The sequence below is a fragment of the Hylobates moloch genome, unplaced genomic scaffold (assembly GCF_009828535.3).
Source record: "Hylobates moloch isolate HMO894 unplaced genomic scaffold, HMol_V3 SCAFFOLD_3, whole genome shotgun sequence".
Classification (NCBI taxonomy): Eukaryota; Metazoa; Chordata; class Mammalia; order Primates; family Hylobatidae; genus Hylobates; species Hylobates moloch.
Window position 1 is genome coordinate 22,594,429 of NW_026652278.1, and position 15,249 is coordinate 22,609,677.

At 39.7% G+C, this 15,249-nt stretch overlaps 1 protein-coding gene and 1 long non-coding RNA gene across 5 annotated transcripts in view; one reads left to right on the forward strand and one right to left on the reverse strand.

The window, feature by feature from the left end:
• Positions 1 to 10,821, reverse strand: part of PDCD4 (programmed cell death 4) — a 45,828-nt gene extending 35,007 nt beyond the window's left edge. For all 4 annotated transcript variants that reach the window (XR_009212705.1, XR_009212704.1, XM_058436025.1 and 1 more), the window contains exons 1-3: positions 10,646 to 10,821; positions 6,652 to 6,756; positions 1,144 to 1,446 (exon numbers count right to left, since the gene is read on the reverse strand). Coding sequence is in view for 2 of the 4 variants with exons in the window: in XM_058436025.1 (XP_058292008.1) it covers positions 1,144 to 1,446; positions 6,652 to 6,694 (346 nt within the window). In the remaining 2 variants the exon portion in view is untranslated. The remainder of the gene's footprint in view (positions 1 to 1,143; positions 1,447 to 6,651; positions 6,757 to 10,645) is intronic.
• LOC131383025 (uncharacterized) lies at positions 1,396 to 9,899 on the forward strand. The gene is made up of 2 exons (XR_009212706.1): positions 1,396 to 1,514; positions 9,732 to 9,899. It is a non-coding gene; the product is annotated as an uncharacterized LOC131383025 (long non-coding RNA).
• Positions 10,822 to 15,249: the final 4,428 nt, after the last annotated feature.

Consider the following 15,249-nt stretch of genomic DNA (forward strand, 5'->3'; position numbering starts at 1 on the left):
CGACATTTCTTTGAGACTAAGACAAAAAGAAACATTCCGGGCCAGTAAAGCGTAGCATAGAAAACTCAACAAGGGAAAAATTATTTAACAAGAAAGGACAGTAACCACCATCAAATATTTTAAAGTCAAATACAGTACTCTTTAAATATGAAAGTACACATTAAATCATACAACTAGCAATATGTTACAAATATAGGAAAGAATTCTAATTGCTTTTAAGCATTAACAGCCCTGAAAATTCTACTTTCTAAATACAAAACAACCAAAAGAAGCTTAACAATTCCAATTTTCAAAGTTGCTTTTCTATATCAACTTACTGAAATGTTTTAAGGACGAATGTATACATTATTTTTTAAAGAACCTTTACAATGTCACCAACATTTCTGGTTTTGGAGGTTTTTATTTTGTACCAAGTATATCCTTGCCATCAGACCAAAACAGAATCTGACAAACAGGTTTCATTTTGATATAAACAATGATTGCAGAGGCATTTAACAAAAATAATTTTTGACAGATCACAAAAACATTTTACAAGAAACCTAGGCTATAAATTGAAGTTCCCACCATTCAGAAGGTGATGAAATTGTCAGAAAACTCTTATTCAACAAATATTTGTCTACAATGTACTAGTCACTATTTCAGGTACTAGAGAAACAGCAGTGAAACAGACCAATCTACTAAAGAACCCAAAATAAAGAGCTAAAGAGAACTCACAACAAGATCTAGGAAAACATTAAAATTCAGATTTAGACGTTATCAATCAAATTTATATTTATTAGTAGTAGTAATGGACATAATTATATTAAATAAGTATGATGGATTTCTGACTCCTTTCAAACTTAAGAGAATATACGCAAAACTCCTAACAGTGAAAAACATCAGTGTATATTTTGCTGGAAATAAACTGTTAACATTCTGCTCAAGAAAATTAAATCTACTCAAACAAGAAAAAACATCAACCTAAAGAAAAAGTGAGATGGTCCTCACATTATTACTAAGTAAAAATATATACAAACTGTAAAGCCTTACATTATCACTTTTTGAATTTCTCTCATTCCTAGAACAAGGAAATTGTAGTATAAGAACCAGATAATTTTTTTCCACTTGTTTATCTTCCATTTGTTGGACATGATATATACCAACCTTTCTTTGGTAGTCCCCTTCCTTTCCCAGATCTGGATCGCCTATCCAGCAACCTTCCCTTTGGACTGGTTGGCACAGTTACTCCACTTCTAAGGGCGTCACTCCCATTGTCACTGACCGAATCGCCTCTGCCAGAGTCCCGGGATGAGTTTTTCCTTAGTCGCCTTTTTGCCTTGGCATTAATTCTAGCTTCATTAATGGAGGATGCTGAAATCCAATTTCCATTTATTTCATTCTTTATTTCCTCAGTCCCAGCATTTTCTTCATCACCGGAAAAGAGAGAGTCACTTAAATTATCAGGATCTTAAAAAGAAAAATGAAGAAAGAAAATTCTAAGTATTTTAAGTATCTCCTGTTTTACAGATACAGTGGTAAGTTAGATTAGGTTGAATCACATGACATTACCATTTTTGTAGGTAAATTACAGTCACATATTGGGAATTTCATCTACTTCAACCTAATAAACAACTAAATAAGATTACTTTTCACATTATCAAGGAAAGTAAATCAAGGCACTGAATTTTAACAAACAAAGCATGTTTGTTTCTTACCAAAAACAAACCAAATTTGTTTGTTTTTACCAAAAGAAGCATGTTATTTCACGTGTTCAGATCGTAAAATCTATGCTAAGAACAACACCAAATATAAAACCCTTAGACTTTTATGAGCTACGAGAGTTAAGCAATTGGAGATATTAAGAAAAGACAAAACATCTTGAGAAAGGAGATAAACTAATATTTATAGAACGCCTATTATTATCAGGCACTCTGCTAGACACTCTATCATTTATGCACAAGTTTGGCAGTTAATTATTGTAACATTGAGGACAGATAAGGAAACTAAGGCTGAGAATGTTTAAATGATTTGCTAAACATCCCGTAACTAGGTATAAATACTTCAGAACTATTAGTAATCCAAAAGAGAATGAAAGACATTTAGCAAATAATCACATATGACTGTTGAGCTGAACTGCTGATGCTTTACTGTCTCAAGATAAAGTTTGCTTTCAAGAAAAGCCATCATCTCAAAGTCCTAATTCATCTCCCTAAAATTTTCTCCTATTACTTACCATCCTGAAAATCTTCCAGCCTATATAAAACTGATTCTTCTGAAAGAGATCAACATACTGGAGTTCCCAGTGGTTCCCCTACTTAGAATGTCACCCTCATTGTTATTTTCAGTTATCAAAATCCTTTAGGATATAGCCCAAGTCTTACCCCCTGCATTAAAACTTCCCTTACAACTCTAGCCACAGTAACACTAATTGCTCACATACTATTCATTCAACACGTCATGGAAATCACTTTCTTTTTATATAGCAGTCTTTTTCTTCCAACTAAGTCATAAGCTTCAAAGGAGAAACCACAACTAGACTGTATGTCCTTCTTTGTATCCCCATCACCTAGCAGAGTGTCCTTTATACTCAAATTCCACGGAGATCAAGTGGAGGCACCTGGCTTTGCCCTGAAAGCTCTTTAAGTCAGAAAGGCTACTGAATTAGCTACCACTGGGCCACAGTTTTGTTCATTATTGTCAACGCAAATCAGAGCTGAATCACTCAAATCATTTTCTATATGCCAAAAGATAATTATAACATGTCAGGTCTATGTGCATGGGCTTTAATATGTTTTAAGACATGTTGAAACCAAAAATTATCATCAACCTATAAAAAGCATCATGTGTTTAAATCTTCACAATTCTTGACATACTTACGAAGTTAGGAATGTTTTGTTTTAAACAAAATCATCAATTAGAGTCAAATTATTTCACTAGTCTCATAAGTAGTCTCCCTGCCTCCAGTCTTCAAACTATACTGAATGAAGACTGATTTTCTCAAGCATGCCCTCACTGAAGATCCTTTAAAAGTAGTCCCATTATGTCACAAAAAATGTAAACTTTTTTTCTTTTTTTTGAGACAGAGTCTCGCTCTGTCACCCAGGCTGGAGTGCAGTAGTGTAATCTCAGCTCACTGCAAGCTCCGCCTCCCGGGTTCACGCCATTCTCCTGCCTCAGCCTCCCGAGTAGCTGGGACTACAGACGGCTACCACCACGGCCGGCTAATTTTTTTGTGTTTTTAGTACAGACGGGGTTTCACCGTGTTAGCCAGGATGGTCTTGATCTCCTGACCTCGTGATCCACCCGCCTCGGCCTCCCAAAGTGCTGGGATTACAGGCGTGAGCCACTGCACCAAGCCAAAATGTAAACTCTTTACCTTGTAACTTAAGGTCCTTTATTATCTTGCCCCTGCTTACCTCACCAGAATCACTGCTAACTACTCCCACACTCAAATTGTCAGAGCTTAAGTTAGATATCATAGGGAAGAGATGGGAGGGATTCATTTGGCAGAAGAATACTGAGTATATTACAAAAAGAGAAAGTATAAAGTAGGAAACCGCTAAGAAAATGTTTCAGTAATTCAGTCACAAGCTAACTGGTAAAGAGCAAGAGTAGTAACTGTGGGATAAATAATAATGTTGCGCTTTTAAAGAAAATAATAAAGAACTTTTAAGCAGAATGTATCTAGGATTAAAGAGAAGTGAAACAATGCCTTAAAAGTTTTCAAACTGGTAAGCCAGTGTTAGGATGGTGTGTTTGGGACAAAATCATAACCATCAGTAGTAATTATAGTCTTAGTGGAAGTCGTAGTACTGTTTCTTTCATCATTACCATTACTATTGTCATCTTATTAGATACCAGGTTCCACACTACCTGGTACCTATCAGATACCAGGTTCTATGCAAAGGCACTTTACATATGTGGTCTATAAGCCTCAAAAGCTCTAGAAAGAAACTGTTTATCCTCATTTTACAGAAGGAAGTGTTTCACAAGAAGTTATATATCTAGAAAGGATTATGGCTAGGATTCAAACCCACATTTTTAATCCCATATAACTATGGAAAATACAAAACTAGAATACAGCAGAGTATTGACAGCTACAGAGACGAACAAGGGAGTGAATGTAAAGAGAGATAAAAGTGATTAAGTGGAAGGGGACAGAAAGACCAGGATCAGATAAATTAGATGACATTTTCGTGTAAGAGTGGATGGTTGAGAAAAACATTAAACATCTACCTGTAACATAGTGCTTTCATCATTGTACCATTAAGGTGAACCACAAAACTGGTCCAGAAGACACAGGACTCAGAACTATAATAAAATGTCTTAAACTGTCCCTTGGAGTATTCAATTTAAATACATCTATTTCCCATAATCGAGTTTTCTTCAACCATTTTAATATCCTTTCAAGTATGTTTGTGTCTCTGCAGTAGTAAACATTCTCTCTCAGTATAATTTATATATTTGACCTTATCATTTTTAACCCATGTTTGTATTAATTGCTTTATATTTTGTTATTCATACTCACCTAAGTGTTGGAGTTCCATAACCCCTATTGAGCTGACTTTAAGAAAACCAAAATTAAAATGATAAGCTGAGTACAGAATGTGATGACTTCAAAATTGTTTCCTACTGTGTACTAATTCCCTCTTTCTGAATTCTGACATCTCAATAGTAACCACTCCAATTGTATATGACCACAGCACCAGAAAATCACATTTTCAATTACTGGTGTCCAGTGAGTGGCATAATTAGAATAATATTACCACATTTTCATGTATTACATACCTAGTATGTGCTTCACAGACCTAACACACATATACAATATCTCACTAAATCCTAATTGCACATCTATACAGAGGGTATTTATATCCCAATTTTATACACGAAATAACTGAAGGTCAGAATAAATAACCTACTTCCTCCAAGTAAAAGAGTAAGAGTGTGACTTGGACTATTTGCTATGCGAAGAATTTACTACAAAGAGGGTCTATCTTAGGCCTATCCAAATATTGAAGAACAAGTCTTTTATTTTAAGGCAGTGCTGGACACAAGCACCAAGAACAGGGTTAGAACTAGGTCTTACTGTAGTTAGGAAACAAAAAGTATACATTTTAAAGCTGTGTTTCTATTTCTAATAGAAACAGAATGCAAGCCACATAAGAAATTTTAAATTTTCCAGTAGCCACATTAAAAAGTAAAAACAGGCGAAATTAATTTAAATATATCTTATTTAATCTAATATAACCATATCATCTCAACATGCAAGCAATATAAAAAATTACTGAGATAGCTGACCTTCTCAACTCAAGAGTAGCCACATTTCAAGTACTCAACAAACACATATGGCTAAGTGCAGTGGTGCACACGCCTGTAATCCAGCTACTGAGGAGGCTGAAGAGGGAGGATCACTTGAGCCCAGGAGTAATAATAACCACATGTAGCTAGTGGTCACCATACTGGACAGTGCAGAAAAGAGGCAATTACCTATATGTAAAATATATTCTAAACTGTATTACCATCCACATCTCAATTAAGTAGGTACATATTACCCATTTATAACCCTAAAGCATACTCATACAGCTATTGTATATAGCAGCACAGAAATGATCATTAATTACATAAATTTTTTTCAATTTTTTACCGCACTTTAAAAAGATCTGTAAACAAACAATGGTAAAGAAGCTTCAAATTCAACGTGTTTGTTCAGATCAAAGAAAACTATGTACATTGTAAACAATAATGAGTTAAGTCACTGAAGAAATAAACATGTAGTATTTAGTTATGAAATACACTTAAAATGACAGAAAATAGACAGCTTTCAATATTAATAAAACTATAAGGCAAAGAATTATCTAAAGTATACCAATATGAACTGTTCTCACTATTCAGATATTACACAATTCTAATTAACTTTTTGGGAGATTATTTTGAAAACTATAAATACATTTTAAATTATCTTGAGTTACTCACATTTGGTCATCTATTCCACAAAACTTTGTTCATTTTTATGATAATAACATGCTATTGAAGCACCATGGAGAATTAGGGAAAATACCCTAGGTAATTTAGAATATAAAAATTATTTGTTAGGAAAGGTATCAAAGATACCAGTAAGTTTATATTACAGAAATCACTAACTAGCCTATGTGAAAATAAGCAGGCTCACTATTCTTCTCCATTCTGTACTATATAACGGAGAATAGGAATGTGTGGAATGTGAAAGGATAGGCAGAAAAATAGGACATGTAATGAATTTCCATGAAAATAAAACTCACAAACTTGACTTTAAAAATAATATAGCCTGTTTTCTTATAGCATGAATAAAACAGTATTTAAAGATAGTTTTTCTATCATGTTTTTATAAAATATGCAATGGTCTGAAGTTTCCTCACAGCATAGTCAAGGTTCAAGATATTCAGCCTAGGCAACATAGTGAAATCCTGTCTCTACAAAAAATAAAAAATTAGCCTGGTGTGGTGGCACACACCTGTTGTCCCAGCTGCTGAGGAGGCTGAGATAGGGGAGGATCTCTTAAGCCCAGGAAAGTCAAAACTGCAGTGAGCCATGATCACACCACTGCACTCCAGCCTGGGTGACACAGCAAGATCCTGTCTCAAAACGAAGAAAAAAAGAAAAAAGAAAAAGAAAAGAAAGGATATTCTTACTTACCTGCAGGGTTTACATTCAGTATCTGCTCATTTTCTACATCCATTTTCCCTTAATTTTGCTTGCACTGATTAAACAAATTACCAAATGGAAATCTTCCTTCAGAATCTGTTTTTTTAAAAGAAAAAAAGAAAGCTTCAAGATCTTTTAAACTGATGTAATTAAGCTGAATTAAACTTAAGCACACTGTAAAAACAAACGACAACAACAAAAAACACTGAATTCCATTAAATAAAACAGTTCACTTTACTTTCAAAGACAACTTACCCTAATTAACATTTGGTTCCAATCTTCCTGATAAATTTATCTAAGTCAAAAAAAAATCCCAGATTTCAGCATGTGCCAAAGCACCCCTTTAATTGGAATTAAAAGATATGTTTGCGATATATGTTTATGTCAAGTTAAAGAAACACACACATCCAAATATTTTAGGAACACCAAGCCTCAAAATTAATCTGATATACATATATAGGAATATAAATACTGGATAGTTCCCTACCAATGAATTATGAGTACTCCAAAATAAAAACAACACAGTTTTAGTTAATAAAGAATATCACATGACTGTGTTATTTTTCACATTACGGCATATCTGAAAGGCAGATATATCTGCCACTCATTACCTAGGTCTCTATAATTACTAGAATAAGACTTTGAGATTGGGAGAAACTTTTAAAATGAGCTTTTTTGATAATATTATTTATATGAGAAATCCATTTTTTAAAAATCTGATCATTTCAGAAAGGAGTAAGTACAATGACATAAGCATTTCAGTATTTTAGGCCTGTTTCAAAATGGCTTAAAAATTAATACTGGAAGGTTTGATGAAATCAGTTACCTTTTAGACAATTAGTGATACAGATCCAATAATGTTATATGAAAGAAATATCAAAAGTTTTCAAAAAATATATTAGCAGAAAGTGCAACCAAATTAAGATTTCAGAATCTCTCTAGAAGTATTTTTAAATAGTGGTTTAGAGTACTTAAGTGTATGTTTAAGTCACATAGGTTGGATATAAGTCCTTCTGGTCATTTACAATCAGGTTGCTAGCAGTGTGCTCTTCAGAGATATAAAATGCACAAATTAGTGAAAATGCCTAATAAATTAATTACAGAAAAGCACATTTTTTCCCATATAACGTAACCTACTGTTAGATGTCATTTTAGGAAAACAATGATATATACAGAGCCTCCTGGGACTCAAAAGTGAAACTGACTTTTAAATTCCTCATTATATACTATTATTTGCTAACATAAGTTTATAGCCCTTTTCTTCAGAAAAGGGTATTGTTTTGTGAAACAAAAACAAATGGACCTTATGTTAAAATTATAAGCTTCTTACTATGGCATAATCCTCAGACTAACATGCTATCATATTGCTTGGGAACTTAAGAAAATGGTGAGATCATTCTCTAATTAAGAATAAATTAATATATGTGAATCTTTGTAATCACTTTTCACTGTAACTCCCGCCAACATTAGATATCAAAAAAATCTTAAAAATATATAGAGATTCATATAAATATATGAACAAAAATGGTCTGCAAACCTAAACACTCAGCATCCTTCATGGCTGAAAAGGCTACATTCTGTTTTAATTCCATGCATGAATTACATATAGGAAAGGAATAATGTCATATGATATGTGTTTCAGTTTTTTAGAGTTCCATTACAAAGTCTTTTTCATTCTTGATGAAAGTATAACTTTTGAGAGAATATTTTCTGCAGAACCTAATAAGTGAAATGATAACTGATGTTTATAAAGCCCTTTACAGTTCAAAAAGAATTGTACATGTATTATTTAATGTACCTTACAGAACAACCTTTGGGTAGGTATTCCACCTTACACACAACTAAACAGATTCAGAGAGGGTAGGTGATATGTCCAAGGACAGGCAGCTGCTTAGTGGAAAAGCCAGGATGAGAATCCAGACCTTCCAAATCCAGTACTGTTTGCACAAGTTCAATCCAAAATCTTAATATCCCACAAGAAGATTCTTTTCAAGGGTTAACAGAAGCTGATTAAAACAGACTTCTGCTTTTCAATCAAACTTTTAAATGCTGTTTTCCAAACACTAAAAATAATTATTTTAAACTATTATACAGAAGGCACTCCGTCAGACAAAGAAAACTGTCGGGAAATGACTATCATCTCTTTTATTAAGATAAAAACAAAGTTATCTTAATAAAAAAAATAGTCCTGTGTCTTCAGGCAATGATAACCCGATCAAGAACTCAAGTCATATTTGATAGCAACAAACACGTTTTAAGAGTTTAGATAAGGATAAGACATGTTCCACGTTTTTACTCTCTTTAAAGTAGTAGGATTTTTTCCAATTTATTTAACAACCCTTAATTGGCCCAAACAAGAAAATATAAAGCAAAAAATCCAAACCCTATTTCCTTCATACTAACCTACAAAAATGAATTTTCGATGAGAAAACTATACATACAAGTTAGAAGAAAATGAAGGCTGACATTAAACACTGTTCTTTTCTCCAGTGTGTTACACGAAATATACAATCAGAAGTATTCAATTGCCAAGACATTCCCTAAGAGACAGACCCTCCACTCCCCCACGAAATATATATATATGTATTATTGAAATAGACCTCATAAATTGCTCTGGCATTTTGGGGAGTCAAGCTTTGTCCATTTATTAACTAGGATTACTTGTATTCATTCTTCGGCTACAAACAGCTAATTAGCAGCTTAATACCAGCTAAAAGCATTCTACTACAGTAATGCAAAAGTAAGCACTACAGATAATATTCAAGCGGCATTTATTTTTGCAGTCCTAACATTTTTTCCTTTCACACTAGTACCACAGAAAAAGCCAGTCAATTATAATTCAAAGACACTTACTGAGATATTAACGTATTCAATAAGCCTATAATGAAGGAATATTAAGGGCATAAATACCAGTAACTCGTTGCTTAAAAAGCACTTGGTGGTTTCCCAAAAAAGTCACGTTAAGAATATCAAGATTATAACAATTAAAGTAAAAATACAAGTTAAAAACAGGGAAAATCCTTTTTTCCCCGACACCTAATCGCATTTCTGATCGTTTTCATCATTTGTAGACACTACACAGTTGCTGGCTACGTAGCGAGTTCTCACAAGGGGGAAGTGGACGAAATTGACGTCTGCAGACAGTTTTGAAGCTCTTGCAAAACCCCATGTACGTTACAGCATCAAACTGACAAATGGAGCAGATGGCATGCGTTTCACAGAAAGGGGGCTCCCTTCCCGGCTTTGTTTTCTCTGGGAGATTTTATTTTACCTAAACTAAAAAAAAGAGACCCTTTGCCGGAAGACTGGCGCGGCGAAGTTCGCGCAGGGCTGGGGCGGGGGGCACAAGTTCGCCTCCCAGCGCCCCCGGCGAGGCTAGCGCGCGGCCCCTCCCCACAACGGCCGGGCCAGTTCTGCAGCCGGCTCAGGCTAGGACCCCCGAAGTCCCAGCCCGGGTCGGCCCCCGGAAGGGGCTGGGCCGGGGCCGGGGCTCTGGGGTCACGCCGGACAGGGGGCCTCATCTTCAGATTCCCAGGGAGGGCAGGGGGCGGGGAGGGCGCGAATCTTCCTCACAGGATTTCAGTCCAGCCGGAAACACGCCTTCCAATTCCGGCCCCCGAATTCAACCTCCGCCAGAGGGGGAGGAAGGTTGAGGGGGACCTTAAGGGCGAGCGCCTCGCGCGCCCCTCTCAGTGGGGAGAAAGCTCCAGGAGGGGGCGGGCCCGCGCCGCCACGCTCCAGGCTGGGCCCAGAAGGAGAGAACCAGGCCGGATGCCCGCAGTCCGGGGCGTTGGGGCGGGCGCGGCTGTACCTGCGGGGCTACGAGGAGGCAGCCGGACCCCCGCACCCCAGGCCGGGACCTGACAGGGCCGCGGCCCCCACGCCTCCGCCCCCGCCCCCTCCCATGGTGCGGCTGCCTCCGAGGGGGGATGGGGGAGAGGGCGCAGTCTTCCCGAGCTTGTGAGCCGCGCCTACTGGTACTGACCCCTAAGGCCCCCGCCGCTGCTCGCCCAGGTCCCTGGTCAGCCGGCCCCGACCCCGCTCTTCCTCTGCCGCCGCCTCGGAGAGTCTCTGGCCCCTCTCGCTCCGTTTGTTTTTGTTTTCTTCTACCCAGTAACACGGGGGCGAGAGGGCGGCGCTTATTGGCCGAGGCCGGGTGGTCGGCTGGCCAATCGTGGCGGCGGAGCCGGAGCTGAGGAGGAAAAGGGAGAGGAGTGAAACGTGGAAAGTTGGGGAGGGGCGCGGGAGGGCGCATGCGCGTGTTGCTCCTGGGACTGGCTGGAGCGGGAGCGGAGCGGGAAGTCGGGGTGGGGGTATGTTGGGAGGCGTGGCGGGATGGGAGCGTTGGGAAAAGGGCAGTGCTGGGGGATGGGGAGGAGGATGAAGCTGCCTCGACCCAGCTCACCCATTTTCCTCACAGGACGTTCTGCAAACTCGACTGAAGCAAAGGTTTTGAGCTTCTTGACGGTCCCTACCTCCATTTCTAGACACTGCTTAGGCGAACACTCCAAGTGATCAGCCTGTCCGATTCCTTCTCCCTCTGGCCCCTGCTTTCCCTGTGGCTTCTAGTTTCTGCAGATCCCATGCTAAGAAGTTTCTCTCAGCGAATCCCCTCACACCTTTGAGATAGAAATAATTCCCATTTCACAGATATGAAACAGGCTCCAAAACTCTTTGAAGTTCCTTTGCTAATCATGACTAGCCAAGCCTCTGGCGTTCAAACGCACAAATTCTGGCCTCCAGTGCTAGGGTTCTCAGCCGTGGCTACAATTTCTGTATTGAAACTTCCACCTCCCCCGCTGTTCTCTGTGACTTTTCCTCTTGGCTGCATTCGTTTTAGCTGGTACTATCCTTATTCTTTCAAGGTCACGGTCCCCTGAGGGTGATAACCAGAACCTTATGCTTCTTTTGTGCTCCCAGGCGGAGACTTAGCCACTACCTCTGATCAGATTTTTCAGCTGTCTGATGGGCAGCACCGAATGATTGCTTGGTCTCTCCAGAACCCAACTGCCTCATCCCGCACAAGCCAGCGCCTTCACTTGGCTGTCCAGTTACCCTGCCTGGGAATCATCTCTAATGCTACTGTTTCTCTGCACACACGCACACACACACACACGCACACAAACCTTCGCTGGCTTCCCATTGCCTCTCTTGAGTGTCAGCGCCTCGGTCGGTCGTTCAAGGCTCCACGATGTGACTTCAAGACTTTCAGGCTGTGTCTCCACACATCTCCCCATATGCTTCCTCACCCCCTGGTAGTTCTTTATATATCACCTTGAAATGTCTCTCTTCTCATCTCCTATATCTGCCTGATGCAATCCTTCTGTGCCTCATGGCCCTTCCTGGTAGTTTTTTATTTTGTTGTTGTTGTTGTTGTTTTATTTAATTGAGGCAGGGGCTTGCCCTTTAGCTCAGGAGAATGCAGTGGCATGATCACAGCTCACTGCTGCCTCGACCTCCGTCAACCTCCCTAGCTCAAGCGATCCTCTCACCTCAGCCTCCTGAGTAACTGGGACTACAGGCGCCCCTCACTATGCCCAGCTAATTTTTGTATTTTCTGTACACACGGGGTTTCATCATGTCGTCCAGGCTGGTCTTGAACTCCTGGGCTCAAGCAATCAGCCCACCTCTGCCTCCCAAAGCGTTGAGATTACAAGCGTGAGCCACCATTCCTGGACCCTGGTAGTTTTTCTGGAGCCTTGTGATTTGATATGATCTTCCTGCCCCTGATTCCTCACAGTATTGGCTTGCCACAACTCCAGAGGCACTGGTCACATGCTACCTGGCATTATTTCATCTGAGTCCCTGTCCTAGCCCTTCTGCCCATTAGACTGTAACCTTGTTTAGGGAAAGACCCGTGTCTTACTCATCTGTGATTTTTTTGTTGTTGTTGTTGTGTTGAGACAGGGTCTTGCCCTGTTGCCCAGGCTGGAGAGCAGTGGTGCAATCTCGGCTCACTGCAGCCTCGACCTGTCGGGGTCAAGCCGTCCTCCCACCTCAGCCTTCCAAGTAGCTGAGACTACAGGCATGTGCCACCACACCCAGCTAGTTTTTTGTATTTTTAATAGAGATGGGGTTTTGCCATGTTGCCCAGGCTTCTCTTGAACTCCTGAGCTCAAGGGATCTGCCTGCCTCGGCCTCCCAAAGTGCTGGGATTACCTGACCCACTCACCTGTTATTGTAGTACTTAAGATGCCTTGTTCATTTGTTGTGCCTGTGCAATAAATACACCTTGATTTGAGTTTACAAAGATTCTCAGCAGCTGGTGGTCATTCTCATCTCCTGGGCGGGGGCCTCCTGGCGTGGCCAGTATCTGAATTAGTCTCGTAACTCATGTTCACGTTTTAAAATTGGAGGTTCCTAGACCTCAGTTTTGTTATTTTCCATTATCTGCAGCTGTCTCCTTTCCCCTCTCTCACCTATACTCTACTGATCAGTGACTGCTGGCTCCTTTGTTACCCATCCTTCTCTTTCTCTACATTTTTTCTTTCAGTTGTTGACCGTTTCCTTCTTCCTCCCTGTCTTTCATTTAGTCATTCATTGAATGTACTTACTAAGCACATATAGCATAATCCGGCTGTGTTGGGTAGGCATCCCGAGATCTATGAGATAAGGCAAGAATGGGATATGATTACCAATTTTAAGAAGCATCTAAAACAACCTGTTATGTTTTAGCAAATTGCCCCCAAAGGACCCATTAGGGAGGAAAACGTTCGTGTCCCTTTTGTGTATCATCTCAAACAGTACCCATGATGGCTGGGATCCCAGAATCCACCTTTGAGAATGCTGCCATATTTGCGTGTGGTTGACAAGGTTGAGCCAGACACTCAGGAAATGGGGTTGTAGTCCTACCTCCCCCACTAACTTCCTGTAAGAACGTCAGCCCCTCTCAGGACCTTTTTCTTTACCAATAAAATTCAGAAATTGGGCTCAATCAGTAATTCCCAAGGTATTTTCCAAAGAACATGAATTTTGTGGAACTTTAATAGATATCATGCAAAAAAAAATGTGGGAGGGATTGTTCCATGGTCAAATGGTCTTGGAAATAACTCGTTTAAACAAAGATAAAACTGTTTCTTTACCCACAACTCTTCTCAGTGTTTTTTTGTTTGTTTGTTTTTTGAGATGGAGTTTTGCTCTTGTCACCCAGGTTGGAGTGTAATGGCACTATTTTAACTCACTGCAACCTCTGCCTCCTGGGTTCAAGTGATTCTCCTGCCTCAGCCTCCCCAGTAACTGGGATTATAGGCGCCTGCCACCACGCCTGGCTAGTATTTATATTTTTAGTAGAGTTGAGGTTTCACCATGTTGGCCAGGCTGGTCTCAAACTCCTGATCTCAAGTGATCTGCCCTCCTCAGCCTCCCAAAGTGCTGAGATTACAGGCATGAGTCACCGTGCCCAGACTTCTCATTGTTTTTAGTAAGCTATGTGCTGTTAGCATCTTGGGAGACCAAGGTAGGAAGATTAGTAATGTTTCCTACCTTGTTTGAACACAGAACCTTTTTTTCTCAAGATACCCCAGAAGCAGTGTTACTTAGAAACCAACTTGGGAAATGTAGATGACAGCCACTGTCACCAACATTCCTTCCAGCTGTGTTGAACACTAGTCACCTGTGCATTTGCAGCTAAACATTTAACAAAAAAAAAAATTTTTTAAGAATAAGCTGAAAATGGAGAAGTATCCAAGTGCCAAGAATTTTTGCCTACCAAATCAATCCACAAATATTTTAGTGTGTGCCTATTCTGTGAAAAGCACAGTTGATTCATCTGTGTTCTTGGTAAAAGGCATTATACTACTTTAGGGTAGGTAATATCTGAAGCCTAGAGCTGCCCAGGCTTCTGGGCCACAATGTACATTTTCATTTCACGTTGTAATCATCACAAACTAGGTTTCTGTTACCTGAATCCCTGTGCCTATGGGCTTATGTTAATTTAGCTATTAGATGACAGAAAAGGTATCGGGGAATCTGCCCCAATATTCACGCAGGTTCTTTTCTATTTTCCCTAAGCATCGGCCGGCTTGAGAAATAAAGGGACAGAGTACAAAAGAGAGAAATTTTAAAGCTGGGCGTCCAGGGGAGACATCACATGTCGATAGGTTCCGTGATGCCCCACAAGCCGCAAAAACCAGCAAGTTTTTATTAGGGATTTTCAAAAGGGGAGGGAGTGTGCAAATAGGTGTGGGACACAGACATCAAGTACTTTACAAGGTAATAGAATATCACAAGGCAAGTGGAGGCAAGGTGAGATCACAGGACTACAGGACCGGGGCGAAATTAAAATTGCTAATGAAGTTTCCGGCACCATTGTCATTGATAACATCTTATCAGGAGACAGGGTTTGAGATCAACCGGTCTGACCAAAATTTATTAGGTGGGAATTTCCTCTTCCTAATAAGCCTGGGAGCACTATTGGAGACTGGAGTCTATTTCATCTCTGCAGTCTGGACCATAAGAGACGACCACGCCCGGTGGGGGGCCAGTTCAGAGACGCACCCCCAGGTGCATATTCTCTTTCTCAGGGATGTTCCATGCTGAGGAAAAGAATTCAGCGATGTTTCTCCCATTTGCTTTTGAAAGAAGAGAAAT